The sequence below is a fragment of the Arachis hypogaea genome, chromosome 5 (genome assembly GCF_003086295.3).
Source record: "Arachis hypogaea cultivar Tifrunner chromosome 5, arahy.Tifrunner.gnm2.J5K5, whole genome shotgun sequence".
In the NCBI taxonomy this organism is placed as follows: domain Eukaryota; kingdom Viridiplantae; phylum Streptophyta; class Magnoliopsida; order Fabales; family Fabaceae; genus Arachis; species Arachis hypogaea.
The window spans coordinates 98732497-98749824 of NC_092040.1; the positions used below are offsets into that span (position 1 = coordinate 98732497).

The window sequence follows — 17328 nt, forward strand, 5'->3', positions numbered from 1 at the left end:
TAGCGTGACACTTCTTTAAAGCAAGAGGCAGTTTCAGTAGCCGCGTGTTAAGTTAACAAATCCTGTGTCTTCAAATCCCAACCGTCCATCTCAGACGTTACCGTCCTCCATCAACGGTCCAGATCCTCTCAGAATCGCAGTGCGAAAATAGCGAAAAGCATCACATAAATCCCCGGGCCCCACAAGTTACGTGTAATCTTGATCCAAAAGCAGCACAACACCATTAAAAAAACCGCACCCCTAAAAGCGACACATAGCAAGATTAAACCAATCAGGTTTCGCCACGTGTCGTTCAGAAAAAAACTACCGACTTTCCCCGTCCTCCCAAGGCAAAATAGCTTCTACGCTTTGCTTCGGTTTCTTTCTTGAAGAAAGATTCTGGTTTTTGGGAAGGGAAAAAAAAAAGATAAACTGAACCTCCATTTCCAATTTCTGCTTAGTTTCTTTTTGGTTTTCAGGTTGATTTGGTTTCTGGGCTTCAATATTTCTTGATCCCAACAAACTTTTACCGTAGATTTTGGATTTGGTGAGGTTTTGAAGAAGGTTAAAAAAAAATAAAACAAGAAGGCGACGAAATTTGAGCTACCCCATCATGCAAAGATTGGTTGATCATGCTCTTGCCGTTACTAAAGAGTAAGAAAAATGTTATTTTTTCTATTATTTGGGGTGAGGAATATTTTGTCATAAATGAAATGGGGGTGTTTATATTTTGTTTCAATGTTGTGAATTTGTATGTAGTTAAGTTATTTTATTTATTAGGGTTCTTGAGGAAATGGCTGTATGATTGTCATTTGACTATTTGTTGTGTTCGAATATTGGTTTTTAGCCTGATCACTATGGCTATGATTTTTTTAGTTGCTGTATATTTTTCTGATTTTGCAAAATGGGTCGTAATTTTTCTGATTCCACTTGATCCTGCAAAATGGATTTTGTTTTTAGCTATTTTTGGATTGCATCATTGGTACCATTTGTTTGTTGCATAGAATTTCGCCCTTTCGTTTCTGTTTTGACTTAATAGTCAATGCAATCGGAACAATGCTGAGCCATACTTTTCTTCCTATTTTAATAAGCAAGTTTATCATTTTTGGGTGTTATTTTGTTGCTGTTGTTCAAAAGCCTGGTGTTTTTTGTTTTTTACAACTTAAATATATTGAATGTTGATCAATTTAAAAGACTTTAATCTCCAATAGATTTTAGAACCGGTAGTCTGGTGCGATTTATTTAATGGCCTATCATATTTCAATATCTTCAGCAATTGCACATATGTCAGACTCAGTGGTTTGCATTTGCATAATCTGAATTTTATTTCAGGTCAGTGAAGGCAGTTACATACGAGTCTGTGAACAATGTTGTGAGGATAATCAATGGAGTCTCAGCCCTTTTGTTGGCGTTACTACCCGGGAAAGCTAATATGCTTGAAGGCATTCAAGGTTGGGAACTCAGGCCAACTTTCCGCGGACCACGGTTACCGCGTTGGATGGAGAAGTATGTTTTCATGATTACCCTGACATTTTCTGTGAATCTTCTTTGTTTTATTGCCTTTAGTTGCTTAATGAATATGATTGTATACCGGTTCATAGCGTTATCGAGAATTGGTAATGTCGCTATCAAGCTGGAATTAGGGAGTTTTGCCATTCACTAGCTCGCCAATGAAAATCCTTAGCCTTTAGGTAAAAACTTGGGAGGTTTCTATTTTCATTTAACAAGTGCCCTTAGCCTCTAGGGAACTCGTTTGCTAAACCCTTTCTATAAATAAGCTATTCTCAGTGTAGCACATATGAAGGTGCATCTCTGCATGCACTTAGGTATAACCCCTGCACCCAAGGTACGATGCTACCTTTTAGATCGTAGACTTCATGTTCTCTGATGCCTATGATTAGTGAAAGGAAATAGGTAAGAATGCTAGATGTGAGGATCTAAGAATCGAGGAAGTCAAATTGGGTAAGGATTTACAGCAAATTGTTGATTGATGCAATCGTTTTATTCCTTGTTGCCAGTTGCCACATAGAAACATCTAGTAGTTTTTATTGGTTATATATATTAAACAGCTAGATATTCTATTCTACAGAAGTTATTATAATTTGATAAATATGAAAGGATTGTAAATCTTCTGGATTGGGTATATTATACCTTTTTACCTTTTGACCATTTGTTAACCTTTTCTGATTTGTTATCCCTTTTCTTTTGAATTTGTGGTTTTTCTAATTCTTCGCAACTTCGGAGTTTGTGTTGTATTCGTCAGATTTTTGTCCTGGATGCATATCTTTCAAGTCTATTCATGACATTATTGTTCTTAACTAAAACTTGTGTTCTTTTTATTCATTTTTAGTGGCGTGTCCTCTTTCAACCATTTCATTCATGAACTTTCTGTGGATTCTGATACGAGTCCTGATTACTCATCTGAAGAAGAAGATAGTGATAGATACGAGTACCCTCCATCTCCTGCATCTCACTGTTCTCGAGCCTCTGAAGCATACAATAGGCATCAGATGGATTGGTTCCAGTATATTTTACTGTGGATTTTATTACCTTTCAAGTTATTACTAGCGATTCCAGTTCGGCTTTTCCAGTTATTTTATTATGCAGTGTTAAAAGTCCTGCATATCCCTAGCAATCACCGTCCCTCCCGTTTACATGCACATAGGAGGATGCAAAGCCTCAAGGAACAAATCATCCACCGCGCTACGGATAGGAGACGTGGAGTTGTAGAGGTAATACTAAGATCTCTTTTCATACCAATTTGTATTGCATTTAATCATAACTTATAGATAGATAAATTTCAGGTGAAGGTAACCTTTGTGTAGCTAAGAAGTTTTCTTTGTGGTCAATCAGGATGTTCATCTAGCTATAGAGATATGTATAGAAGCTGTCTTTGACTTTTTTCACAAGGCAGCGCATCTTCTTCTGTCCCCATCAGAAGCCTTCGTGGCAATAGTGAGCTTGTTTTCATCTCATGGAAGTGGCATTGAACAAGATCACGATACTTTTAAGGATGCTGCTATTTCTACAGCAACGAGAGGTGGGGATGGCCCGGCACCAACAGAGAGGAGTACCAACCTCCATCAGTCTCTGAATACAGATGCCCGAACTTGTCAGGATGTCATAACAGAGCTTGGGTAAAGACTACTACATAGTTGCCATCACATTTGTTCTTTTCAAATGAAATTTTGGTTGTATACTTCATGATTTCTTCTTTTAACATCTACAGATATCCATATGAAGCTATTCATGTGATCACTTCTGATGGATATATTATTCTCTTGGAAAGAATACCCAGGTAAAGTAAATATTTTCTATTGATTTCAAGGCTCGGTGACCTTTCCCCCTTCTCTAATTATTTTGATTTGCCGAGTTTAAATTAAATATGCCGTATATGAGTACTTATTAGGAATCATTGCATAAATTGATACAAATGGTTCATGCATGAATTTTGATATAAATTGGCATATGTTTTGGTATCTGAACTGTTTTTTACCACCATCAGGAGTGAATTGTGTGTTCGAAATAAAATTATAAACAAGAGAATGTGCCTTTTCTGGTCAACATATTTCTTTACAAACTTTAGTTTGTAGTCAATTACTGAAGAAATATTGTGATTAGGTGATTAGAGCATCAGGCCATGATATAGTCATATACTCGATTTTCATAAATGCGTAATAATGTGTGAAGATGTTTATATGGAAAAAGGAGATTAATAAGGATGCTATTAAGATGGGTGTTCTGCATTGTGCCGTGTCTAATGCTTCTTATCTGACTTCACAGGAGAGATTCACGGAAAGCTGTTTTTCTTCAGCATGGGGTTTTGGATTCATCAATGGGGTGAGTTATCTTGTCATCTCTACATTGCTTTGATCCGACTTGATTATGCAATTCCGTGTACTTGGGAGTTGAAAGAGTTATATAGTACATTTGTGCGGGAAAGCTCATGAAGAAATTCTTTTTACAAGTGTTTGATGGAGGGGTCAGCAAATTTTTTGCTGCAATATGATCTTATTTAACTCGGCTAGGTGATAAAGTTGGCTGTGATTGAAATTAAATTCACTGTTCATCTAATCGAATATCAAAACTTTTGTTTAGTTTATAATTTCTTCCGCTAATTTTTAATCTCAATGTGTGTTCAAGATATTGTGGTTTTCTAAAATCTGTTCCCATTTGTGAGACAGTTGGGTATCAAATGGTGTTGTTGGCTCTCCAGCTTTTGCAGCCTATGATCAAGGTTTGTTATATACATCATTAGACAATACCTATGCCTCAGAACATTTCCTTTTTAGGAACTCTTACATGTAGAGTTTGGTTTTATGTTCAGGGTATGATGTATTTCTCGGTAATTTTCGTGGTTTGGTTTCAAGGGAGCACGTCAACAAGAACATCTCATCGCGGGAGTAAGTTTGCAAAGCTAATCTCTTGGACTATAATATATTTAAAAAGAACCTACAGAGAAGGTATAATAGCGAACAACAATTATTAGCTAACAAATTGTACGAAGTGTAATGGCAAACAACGGAGTGCAATAAGTGAAAATGTTTCTAAAATAGAATATTCCCCGTTATTGTCACCCAATTTGGAGTTGAACAAAGAAAGAGTGAATCCTTGCCCATCATGTACCCTATCCAACTGTCCGATTATCTCATTAAATAAACAGATTCCACCTTAAATAATCTGGTTGTGACTTACTAATCTGTTCGATGCAGATACTGGCGGTATTCCATCAATGAGCATGGCACTGAAGATGTTCCTGCTATGATAGAGAAAATCCATGAAGTAAAATGTGCTGAATTGAAGCTTAGTAAACCAGAGAGCGAGGAGGAAATAGATGATTATCAGCCTTACAAGCTTTGCGCAATTAGCCATAGTTTGGGAGGAGCTGCTATGATAATGTATGTTGTTACACAAAAGATACAAGAGAAGCCTCATAGACTTTCAAGATTGATTCTACTATCGCCGGCTGGTTTCCATGATGACTCAAACATCGTATTTTCCACAGTGGAGTTCATGTTGGTTCTGGTGGCTCCTATTTTATCCCTTTTTGTGCCTGCCTTCTATATACCAACCAGATTCTTCCGCATGCTTGTTAACAAGCTTGCTCGGGATCTCCATAACCTACCTGCCGTCGGAGGGCTAGTTCAAACTTTAATGGGTTATGTCGTTGGCGGCGACAGCTCAAACTGGGTCGGAGTTCTAGGGTTACCACACTACAACATGAACGATATGCCCGGAGTGTCTTTCCGGGTCGCCCTCCATCTCGCGCAGATAAAACGAACCAGAAGGTTTAGAATGTTTGACTATGGCGCATCCACCAACATTGAAGTGTATGGTTCGCCGGAGCCATTAGACTTGGCGGAGTTCTATGGGATCATCGACATTCCCGTCGATCTTGTTGCTGGACAGAAAGATAAAGTGATAAGGCCTACAATGGTGAGAAGACACTATAAATTGATGAAAGGTGCTGGTGTAAATGTATCATACAATGAGTTTGAATATGCACATTTGGATTTCACATTCTCCCACCGTGAAGAACTCTTGTCTTATGTCATGTCAAGGTTGTTGCTTGTGGATCCAAATCACAAGCCTCAAAGGGTTGCAAGGTCAAAGAAAAAAGAACAAATAGCAGCAGCTAGCAGAGACTAGAATAGTAATTTTTTCTTACTAGACTACTTGCCAATTTCTTGCATGTGTGAATATATAGAGCTGTTTTGTAGTAGGTAATCTTTTTCCTTCAAATGTGGAGGGAAAATGGACTTTTTTTTCGAAAATTTATTTTGTTGTATAATAGTTTGCATGTGTATAACAGTGGAACAGATGCAATAGAGAGAGAATCTAGGTTAATGTTGTAATTTGGTAGTTTTTTGGGACAATTTGATGTTACCTGATTTCACCGATTCCAGTAACACTTCAGATTTAGTATTTTCTGAGTATCTCATTGGTTGAATGATTGGATGGTTGAACTAAGGTGGTATGTGAGAATATTGTATCAAACTAAAATTTCTTTCTAATTTATCAATAAAGTTTATTGGGTTTCATTCTGTATTTAGGATCGAATCATGCTTTTATTTAATCATCTGCTGATATCCTTAATATTTCGACTATCTGATTGCTATGTACTGTATTTGTATAATTTGAAATTTTAAGCATCAAATATTCACATGAATCCTTTTCTTTTTTCAACTCATTGGTTGATACCGAGTTTTAGTTCTGTTTTTGGTAATTCATTTTACAAATGTGCCAAATGAAACTTACAATTTTGGTTTCTCATGGTATCTTCTAGTTTGGCATAGAGACTAATTCGTTGTGGGTTAACGTATTTATCGGTGGAAACCCAGAGACTATAATAAATTTGGGCTGGGATTACGTATGTCAACTTGGCCGAAAAAGAATGATATATTATAGTTTATCGAATCGTTTGAATCTTATCTTGTCGATTAAGTGTCTCCATTGTGTATTTACAGCTCTCTATTATATGTTTAAATATCTGATTCGTTCAAACCATTTGTAAAATTAAATCTTATTATTTGGCTATATTATGACAGTATGACAATTGCGTTTTTCTGAAAATAAAGTATTAAAGTTGGAATAACAACAAAATTTAAGAGTATAAAACGAATGTTAACATAAAATAACATGACCATATATATATATAGTCAAAAAATGCGGGCATATGTTTCTAACCTATTATTATACTTTCAATATATATATGGTGTGAAGATGTATCCGCAAAATCATAAACTCAAAAAATGTTACCAATAATCCCGGCATGGTTCCTTCTTGTAGGGTTCATAGTATTCATCCTCTCCACCACCATATTATTTCGGAAACAGAAACAACCACCACCACCACCAGGTCCACCGGCTGTGCCGGTAGTAGGTCACCTCCACATATTAGGTGAACTTCCCCACCGCACTCTTGAAACCTTGTCCAAAAAACATGGTCCCATAATGTCTCTACGACTGGGACAAGTCCCAACCATCGTGATCTCTTCCCCGGAAGTGGCTGAGCTCTTCCTCAAGAAACATGACACTGTTTTCGCCAGCCGGCCTCTCCTCGAAGCTTCCAAGTACTTCTCCTATGGCTACAAGGGGATGATATTCGCCGAGTACGGTCCCTATTGGCGAAACATGAGGAAAGTGTGCACCTTGCAACTTCTGAGTGCATCCAAAGTGGAGTCCTTCGCACCTTTGAGGAAGTTAGAGCTCGGAAAAGCGGTTAAAACGGTTGCCAAAGCCGCGGAGGATGGCAAGGTTGTGAACCTCAGTGAGGTGGTTCATAGCGTTATGGAGGATGTGGTGTATAAAATGGTTTTGGGGTGTAACAAAGATGACAAGTTTGATTTGAAGGGACTTATTCATGAAATGTTGATCTTGGCTGGAAAATTTGATGTTACAGATTTTGTGCCTTGGCTTGGACCATTGGATTTACAGGTTTGAAACTAGACTTCATCCATTTGCTTTCTTTGTTTAATTAGTTAATTAACTTATTCAAATTAGATCTACACAATTTAGTTTAATTTGTTGAAAAATATAGGAAACCAACTATATTATGAGCCAACTTAAGTCAATTCTTTATATTTTTAATTTTAAAATTTTAAAAATTAGGAGTAATGGAAGATTTTTTTTTATAACAGATTTTTTATTTTAAAACTAATTGGCTCTAGTTAGTTATACCTCTAATTAGTTCTCTAACCAATTTTGTTTAGAATGGTATTTGCACTATTTATTTAAGGTATATATTTTTCAATTTTAATATTAAAATAATTAATAATAAGTTAGGAAAGAGACTATAAAACATGAACGTATAAGTTTAATTGTATATACGAAGAGTGTGGAAAGAGACTATTATTATGACACTCAATATAAATATTGTCACACCCTTTTATTTAATTTTTATATGTTTTTCCTAATTCTCCCTTCTTACGTAAATAATGACCCATTCAAATTAAAGAAGAAATTATTTAATATAGTTTTGTATTTTTCGAATATAACATTTTTATTGTTGTAAAGTCGATAATACTAAAATTCATATTCAAGCTAAGTAATATAGTGCAAATAAAATTTCTTATCAACGATTTTAATGCCAAAAAAATTTAAAAAATATATACTTTATTAAGTGTACATATTAGATGTTGCATATAATAACATTTGAACATTTTTTTTTAACTTACCAACTAAGGTAGGTACATACTTTGTAAATTTTACACTTATTCACAAGCCTTACTAAGAAGAAAAAAAAAACTTTTTAGGATTTTATTAACATCTTAACATTCTATAAAAGTGAATGTTACATTGTCTAAAAGGTAATGCTTATTTACTAAAAAAGATTAAAAGTTATTATTTAATTTAAAAGATATAAAAATAAATAATTTTTAAAAAAATAAAATTTACTATAAAAAATAAATTAGATAAAATTTAGACAAAAATTTATAGACACTATAAAATTGACCTTCTATAAATTGCTCCTATTTTATATTATAGTTCTCTTAAATTAAGGATTTTAATGAAACTATAATTGTTATATATTTTATCCGGTGTCTTCTAGTGTGATTATGTTTTGTGTGACTATATGTCTATAAAAGAATAGCCAATAAAAAAGCAAAATGTGGCATCCTTTTGACTTGGGAAACAACATCTGACTTATTTGATGCTGATTACATGCTATGATGCTAATCAACAATTTTACTGGATCTTTTACTGCAGTTACTTTTTAGCGTTTTAAACTATTTCAGAAAATAAAAATTAATTTAAAAAATATGCTTTATTATTTATTTATTTATTTTGGTCAAGTTACACTCTCACTCACACATACCTCTTCTTATAAGTTCTATATAATATTTTTTAGTCATAACTAGGATTCAAATTTGATGTAATTTCCAGGCATACAAAGATGTCACTAAACAAGCCTTGTAGAGTTGCAGTGCAATTATTTATTTAATTATTTATTTATTTCAATCACTATATCAAACAAATTGGGCCCAATAAAAAATTAGCCTACACCACCGTAAAATATAAGTTGTCTGATTAAATTATTAATAGGCGTCACACAGCCTGGACGCCAATCTGGGTCAACCATTTTGTTTTAGGCAACCCCAAGTCTATAAAAAAAAATACGGTCCAAAGTTGAACGCATTAAACATTATTTCGATTTCTATCGTTTGAAATTTTAAATTACATATATAATCAGTTGTATATGTTCTACACTTAGGACTGGAAATGAGTTGAGGTGCTCATGAGTCAACTCGAGATCGACTCGTTAATAACTTGATAAACTAAATTTGTGAATTGGTGAGCCAAACTTGAGCTTGGAATTGAATTCATAAATTATATGAGCCAAATTTAAACTTGGATAAGCTCAACTCATTAATTCGTAAGCTGATTCGATTATATATATATATATATATATATATATATATATTTTTAATATTATATATATAAATATGAAATAGTAATATATAATTATATATATATATATTAATGATTTTAATTATTTAAAATTTTATATTTATTTTTATATCTAATTTTGATGAGGACATAAATAAAAAAATTATAATTTATTGATAAATAAATAATATATAAAATTAATTTTTTAAAAATAAATAATTTATAATTTATTGATATAAAATTATAAATTATGTTTCTATTATTTTTAGTTTGAGCTCAAAAAATAGATTCGATTGTTAATGACTCGGTCCTCACTTCCAGCACTATCTGCACTACATACTGTTATAAGGATTTGATGACCAATACTTTATATATTAAATTTTTGTTTTGCCCATTGCAATGATCATCTTCATTTTCTGTAGCAATGTCTAGTATTTTCAAAATAGAGTATCTATTATTCTATTACGTAGTCAATAGTCTTATAGTCTAGTCAACAGAAGAAGAGAAGAAATTAAAAATCATTAGTCAAATATGGTTATTGTAAGGTATCAAGAGTCGTAAGGTTGAAGAAAACGAGAGTGACGAAAGTGTGTGGAAGCAGAGCAGAGAGAACAATAGGGATAAAGAATGATTATTGATTGTAGTTGATTTAATTTGATACAAAGACACTTAGCCTTATAAACTACACCAGGCTAGAGAGCTAATACATATCATCATGGCTGTCACATGACAAATTCTGTTATGTAATAATCTGTTATGGAATCAGTTATTACTTGTGACTCAAGCACCTGCACTAACTAACTCTAATGTGGCTCTATCTCCTTGAGTAATTAATTCTCTTCTATGTATGTTGACTAAATTGTTGCTACCTAAAGTTTTCCAGTCAAACAATTGATCCATTTTGATTCTTATACGTTTTCAGGGACTTAGACGAAACTTCAAGAAACTCAGTAAACAAGTTGACGAAGTGCTTGAGAAAATAATCAAGGATCATGAACATGCTTCTTCAAACGCTCACAACAACAATGAGAAACATGGCAACAAGGACTTTGTGGACATATTACTCTCACAGATGCACCGACCAATTGACCCTTACGACGAACAAAATCATGTCATTGATCGCACCAACATAAAGGCTATTGTCTTAGACATGATCGCCGCGGCATTCGACACTTCCGCCACAGTTATTTTGTGGGCTTTATCCGAACTCTTAAGGAATCCAAGGGTGATGAAGAAGCTTCAAGAAGAGCTAAGAAATGTGGTTGGAATGAACAAGCTAGTGGAAGAGGTTGATTTACCAAAGTTGAGTTACTTAGACATGGTGATTAAAGAGGCGCTAAGATTACACCCTGCAGGAACGTTTATTACCCGGAAATCAATGAAAGACATTGTGATTCATAATTATTACATCAAGAAATCTTCAGAGATACTTGTGAATTTATGGGCAATAGGGCGAGATCCTAAGGTATGGTCGAATAATGCGCTTGAGTTTTATCCTGAGAGATTCTTGAATAAGAACGTGGATCTTCGTGGTTATGACTTTGAGTTGATACCATTTGGTTCTGGTCGTAGAGGGTGTCCTGGGATTCAATTGGGTCTTGTTACGGTTAAACTTGTCGTGTCTCAGTTTGTGCATTGCTTTGATTGGGAACTTCCATGGGGTATGAGTCCTAATGAATTAGACATGAGTGAGAAATATGGCATAACAGTCCCAAGAGTCAAGGATTTGCTTGCTGTGCCAGCGTTTCGTCTTCTTAGAATATTGGCACAAGATGAACCAAGTAAATAATATATTCACAATATTTGAGACACAATAAAAAATCAACTCAAACAACTTAAAAAAATTGTTTTACTTAGTATTTAGTAATTGTCGTTAGAATAATTATGCAATTAGATGTAATAACTAATAAATATATCATTACGAATGTTATATATATAAATTATGGATATTATATTATATAAGATAGAAAAATTATCACATATTCCGTTGTACTAGCATGGAATACCATATTTTTTTGTACTATTCGATTTTCATTATGTATTTATCTTATAGTGAAGAATTTAAAGATAAATTTATCTTTGGAAGCAAAATTGAAATGACCCATTTATCAGCTTTAATTGTGACATTCATTTGGTGTTTGCTATGGTACGGTAATAAATTTATATGTATCGGTATGATAAAAATGTGGACAAATAAAAATTTGACATGTAATTTATATTATCTATGTCAGCATTTAAATTTTTTTTTTAAAATATATATCATATCATTAATTTTACTAAAATATCCTTATAATTTATATAAAATTGACAAAAACAACCTTTTATTTATTTCTAATAAAAAACTGAAACACCTTTATTTTTATTTCAGAAAAACACTATCCTTATAAACCTAACAAATATCAAAAGTCAATAAACTTTAATTTTTAAATTTCAAAAGAAAAAGTATAGGGAGCTAATGGTCTAAGTGTACAATGTGTACAATGGGGGTTTATGAAGTATTAGAGATATGATCATTAGTGTTACATTGTCCTGTCAGGTTATGCTTTTGGGATGAGTGGGTTCATGACATAATATTAAAGTTCTAGATCCGAAAGGTCAAGGGTTTGATCCTTGGTAAACCCATTTCAAAATTCAAATAATTTAAAACAAAAGGATCAGAGAAATCCCGATGGCTGCGGCGGTGAGAAGACAACAAATGAAAGAGGACCACCACTTTTCAGATTTGCAGTTCATCACTTTTTTTCTCTTTGGTTCAACATCTGCATTTTGTTATCGTCAATTTATGTTCCGTTTTACAGCAAGGTTTTGATCATGTCAATTTTTTTTTTCTCCTATTATTGAGTTGTTATGGAAAACAATCCTAATATCTAGGTATTGAACTTATTAATCCACCGAAAAACAGAATATCAATTTTGTTCCTTTGTTCTTGTTAGGTTTGCAATTCATCACTTTTTTTACTCTTTGGTTCAACCTCTGTATTTTGTTCCTTTGTTCTTGTAAATTTGATTCCTCAATGCTTCTGTTATACTATTAAGAATAGCAATTAGCAAAATATTTGATGATGATCGAAAATCTTGTCAAAGTGCATGTTTCTTATTATCTATCCTAGCATATCTGCAACATCTTGTTTGTTATTAGTTGTAACATCCTTTTTTTTTAGTCTTACACTAGTAATTGTTATTTACTTCAAAATTAATGGGATAGATCAGATAATCCATATCTCAATTGGCCTCACTAGAAGCTTAGAAATTGAATCCTTCCAAGTATAGCCTTGACTAGCTATAAGGTTCAAGAACTCTATCTCTCTCTTTATATATACCAGTTCAATATATCTTGCTTATCGGTTTTATTTCATGGAGAAAAATTGTATTTTCTATGGTAGATTATTAACAACAAATGATTGAACATGTGAAAGTGATGAAGTGAAAATGCATATACTAGTCAACAAGACAACAATTTGATTCCTAGCTTGCTACCTTACATTTCGGCTACTACTAGGGTGTTCCATTAACCAGTCGCTAGATTAGGTGATTAGCACACAAATTAAGGGTGCATGATGCATAAAGAATTGTTTTTCCTCTCTCTACTTTTAAAGACTTATTGAGTATCATATAATACAATTTGGATAGTATATATGATATGAAATGTTTATTACAAACTAAAGAGCAATTTTAATAAAATTCAAAAGATATATTACAATTTACAAGAGTATGTTTGATTTTTTGTTTGGGGGGGGGGGGGGGGGGGGGTTTGTCGTTTGTCGTTTGGTAAAACTGGTGAAAATTCATAAATGAATTTCAAGGCATGATAATTTTCACCTCATTTGTTTCCTTCAACTAAATATGCCCTAAAGAGGAATGGACCTCTATTCTGATTTTTGAAAATGAAAAAGAAAAAAAAGTATAAACCACGTTTTCATGTTTGAACCTAAAAATGCTTCAACATATGAATATACTATACACTTCTGTCTTAGAAATGTGATGTCGGCACCTCGACTACTATATGTACCTTGATGAGCAAAGTATTCAGAGATTTTCCACCCTTTTAGCACTCAACTCCCTAAGTTGTATTTTCTTCTACTTTTATCCTTACTCTTGCTATCTAATTTTTGCTTCCTATGTTTTCCCCTGCAAAACAGGTAGAACTTAATATCAAAACATTTTGCATGTGAAATAAATAACAAGGATTTTGAAGAACAATGAAGACATTTATTAAAAGAACAAAACAATACTTTTTACTGTGTGGGATCGACACAATTTGTGGCTTATAATTTGTTCTGCTTCACAAATAAGGACAACATGACAACAAAGAGAGACCAGAGCAAAACTATTCACGACCTTAAAGCTAAGGAAGGAAAGAAAAATTTCGGAATTTGAGAAAGTGTGGATCTTTCTGTTCTTTAGTCAAGTGAGCAGTGACTCACCTTATTTTTTTCTGGGCCAAATAAAGTAAATAAGAAAATTTTGATTGGTCTATTCATTTTAACATGCCCAAGTGATTATCCACTGACTAAATTCAACTCAGAATTCTATATCTTGCAAATCGCTTTGTGAAAATCAGCACAAGTTTTTATTCAGCAAAGATTGATATATGATACTACAAAAAATTACTCCTGAAGAGATGCTGTTAAATTACGAACATTTATTCTGTGAACTACCACTGCACGTGGCTTGAATAATAGCAGACAGATTACCAATTGAAATGGTCATTGTAATGTTCAAAAGGGTCCAATATTTTGTCAGGTTTGGCTGTAAGTGATACTGATATGCAGCTTATCATATACCCAAAGGAGGAAACAAGACAGGCCACAAAATAATTCACTTGGAATAGGACCTAAACTTGGTGTCTTGATGAATATAAAAAAATTCAATCCAAAGGATCTAAATGAGCAGATAAATTTAATGTCTTACCATGGTGGCAAAAAATAATGAACTGCTTATCACTCATCAACCCTACCATAACAATTTTTTAACTTGTATCAATGCATTATTACATCAGAAGAACCTTTTCAGGACCACGGATGTCCCCCACCACTGTCATCTCATTGTTAACTTTTTATCACTAGCCTCTTCAATTTTGACATGAAATACGCCATGCCCAAGACTACAATGTTTTTCCATAGCATCACATTAAACAACAAGGTTCTAATACTTTATCTATATTATATAGTTCAAGATTTTGATTATCAAACAACAATTTATTGATTTAGAATAGCCTTATCAACAAGGAAACAAAACGTTACCTTTTTCTTTACCTTGGTACTGAGCATAGTTTAGAACTCTAGGCATTCTTTGGGTTAATTTGCTTGAGTGCAACAGTGGGAGCTATTCTGCTGCTTCTCCTCTGATATTCCAGAACAAGTTCTCCTCGGCAAACCAGTCAAGTTTCTCGGAATTACTCTGCTCTGATATTCTCTTTCCTCCAAGGAGCACTGACTCTACATTCTTTTGCTTCAACATCTCCTCAGCCATCTCAGTTAATATTTTTACATTGGTGGAACTTGTATCTATATCCAAGTTGGGTACACTTAGTCCAATACTTGATCCATTTGCCTGTTCATAGAACAATTTTTTTAATTTAACATGTACCAGTAAATATTCTTAAAGGAGAGATAGTGTCATTAAAGTGGTGTTAATTTTAGTAAGGGTTAGAACCTAGAAGTTGTTTGCTATATGCACAGTGAGCTCTATAAAGAGTAAAAGGGCAAAAACAATTGAAGGATTAGATGCACACACATAATTAAACAGAAATAAAAGCAAAAAATTTCAAGTGATGATAGCTGCTTAGAACCAACTTGAATAGGCTTTTCAGTCAAGGCCTTCTTAAAGGACTCTCCTTGAAGCATTTAATGCTTTTGCTATAAAAAATACTACCCTTTGGTCCTACAACTTTAAACGTGCATTCATGATTCATCCCATTTCATCAGAGGGACTAAGCACATTTTATTGCATGAAGACCAAGCTTTCCCTATTATTGATACATTTTTATAGGACAAAAAATGTATTGGAAATTACCAGCAATAGATATCCCCTTTACTCATAAAAAGTCCAAATCCAGCTATCCAAACCTGATCCTATCAACTTGCAAAATATAGACAAGGCAAAAATCATTTACCGAGACCCCATTCTCCTGCCATTCATCTGGTGTGAAATTGACTCAATTTAATGCCCTTTTTAAGGTTTACGAAATTAACATGAGTTAGGTAACTCAAGAATGAACCAGTTAGTCCTAAACTTACGGGCAAATAGCAGTTCTGCTGTTGGCATTCTGAACAAAGAAACAAAATCCAACAATTCTCCACCACAGCACCACACAAGAAGACAACCGACCTTTCAACAGTAAACAAAGAAAACATCTCATTTCCTAAGCAAACTGTTCATACCCTGACCCAACGCAAAGGCCCAGGTCCAACTAAAAGGCCTAATCTGAAGGATTAAGCCTAGCTAAGTACCGACCTCCATGTAAGTAGTCGGTATCAACCACGACTTGGTCTGAAGAAGTCGGATGTGAGATTAGCTGGCAGATAAACACTCATTCAAATGAGTAACCGCCCCTAAAATCTCTCTAACCGCTTCATAAAGCCATATCTTAACCTCCCCAAGATAATGGGGACGGTTAACACCCTAAAGATACGGCACTACTCCAACGGTGGTTATTGGCTCACCACTATAAATACACTGACACCCCTCAGGTATTTCTAAGCCCAATACTCTCTAGACCTGCTCACACTCTTGCTAACTTAGGCATCGGAGTGTCTTTGCAGGTACCACCCCCCATTCATCCACGCGAACAAGTCAGACGGAGCCTCCCGAGTTGCAGATCCATCCGGAGTCCTCCTCCTTCTTACGTTTGGGCCATCAAACGCCATCCATCTTATTAATCTCCGGTTACCCACCGTAACATTGGCGCCGTTGCCGGGGACCCGAGAGATCATCCCTTGATGGCAGACAGATCCTACGAAGAAGGCCATGTCGAAACAGATTCCGAACAAGAGAATCTGGACATGAGCAATAACGATGCGGATCAAGCCCTACAACAGGAAGATAACAATCAACACAGAGAGGGTACCTCCGGAGTGAAGAACCCGAAGGTAAATTCCTCAGATGGGCGCGAATCAGAGAAAGGCGGACCGTCCCACGTAGTGGAACTAATGGGATTAGTCCACAGCCGCCTGGAACAATTGGAGCAGGAGCGGGAGAAGCAAAAGAAAACTGAAAGGTACCTTAAAGAGGAAATGGAGCGGCGAAAAGAGTTAGAAAGAAAACTCTTACAGCTAGAATCCTCCCTCAAGAGGCACAACTCCCGCGACGAACAAGAAGACCAACTCTCGGGCGGAGAAGATCCTTTCACCGAGGACATAATGAGGGCAAAAGTTCCGAGGAACTTCAAAAGCCCTGATATGGACCTCTATGATGGAACCACAGATCCAAAGCATCATCTAAGCAACTTTAAAAGTCGGATGTATCTAGCTGATGCCTCCGACGCTACGAGATGCAAGGCTTTCCCGACCACTTTATCGAAAGCAGCGATGAAGTGGTTCGATAGCCTTCCCCCGAGATCAATCACTAGCTTTGAAGACCTCTCAAGGAAGTTCTTGATGAGGTTCTCAATTCAGAAAGACAAGGTAAAACATGCACCGAGCCTCCTGGGAATAAAACAGGAGGTCGGAGAGTCTCTGCGAGCCTATATGGAAAGGTTCAATAAAGCATGTTTGGAGATCCAAGACCTGCCCACAGAGGCAGTCATAATGGGGCTAGTCAATGGGCTCAGAGAAGGTCCCTTCTCACAGTCCATATCTAAAAGACACCCCGTTTCTCTAAATGATGTACAAGAAAGGGCTGAAAAGTACATCAATATGGAAGAGAATGCCAAATTAAGAGACCTGAGTTGGCGACCTGGACCCCCTCCCTCATCTAAGAAAAGGGAAAGGGAAGCCAAGAAAAAGGAAGAGCTCGGTCTC

General features: G+C 34.9%; 2 protein-coding genes across 3 annotated transcripts; both read left to right on the forward strand.

Moving 5' to 3' along the window:
* The first annotated feature begins 248 nt into the window (after positions 1-248).
* On the forward strand, positions 249-6027 carry LOC112802187 (uncharacterized). 2 transcript variants are annotated; one of them, XM_025845286.3, is made up of 10 exons: positions 300-633; positions 1312-1485; positions 2330-2503; positions 2645-2711; positions 2833-3116; positions 3209-3277; positions 3763-3819; positions 4164-4216; positions 4307-4382; positions 4692-6027. In XM_025845286.3, the coding sequence occupies exons 1-10, from the start codon at positions 593-595 to the stop codon at positions 5626-5628; spliced, it is 1932 nt and encodes a 643-aa protein (XP_025701071.1). In that variant the 5' UTR covers positions 300-592; the 3' UTR covers positions 5629-6027. The 2 variants fall into 2 exon arrangements, with proteins under 2 accessions (XP_025701070.1, XP_025701071.1); XM_025845285.3 differs by having other exon boundaries at positions 249-633; positions 2330-2711.
* Positions 6028-6588: 561 nt separating this feature from the next.
* LOC112802188 (cytochrome P450 CYP736A12) lies at positions 6589-11440 on the forward strand. Its single transcript, XM_025845288.3, has 2 exons — positions 6589-7415; positions 10291-11440. The coding sequence occupies exons 1-2, from the start codon at positions 6732-6734 to the stop codon at positions 11155-11157; spliced, it is 1551 nt and encodes a 516-aa protein (XP_025701073.1). The 5' UTR covers positions 6589-6731; the 3' UTR covers positions 11158-11440.
* The last annotated feature ends 5888 nt before the right edge of the window (positions 11441-17328 follow it).

Excerpts from the sequence above, each read along its gene's own strand:
- LOC112802188 (XM_025845288.3), top strand. The coding sequence starts at position 6,732 with ATGTTACCAATAATCCCGGCATGGTTCCTTCTTGTAGGGTTCATAGTA. Across the intron at positions 7,416-10,290 it reads TTGGACCATTGGATTTACAG|GGACTTAGACGAAACTTCAA; the intron begins GTTTGAAACTAG and ends ATACGTTTTCAG.
- LOC112802187 (XM_025845285.3), top strand. The coding sequence starts at position 593 with ATGCAAAGATTGGTTGATCATGCTCTTGCCGTTACTAAAGA. Across the intron at positions 634-1,311 it reads GCTCTTGCCGTTACTAAAGA|GTCAGTGAAGGCAGTTACAT; the intron begins GTAAGAAAAATG and ends ATTTTATTTCAG. Across the intron at positions 2,712-2,832 it reads GGAGACGTGGAGTTGTAGAG|GATGTTCATCTAGCTATAGA; the intron begins GTAATACTAAGA and ends GTGGTCAATCAG.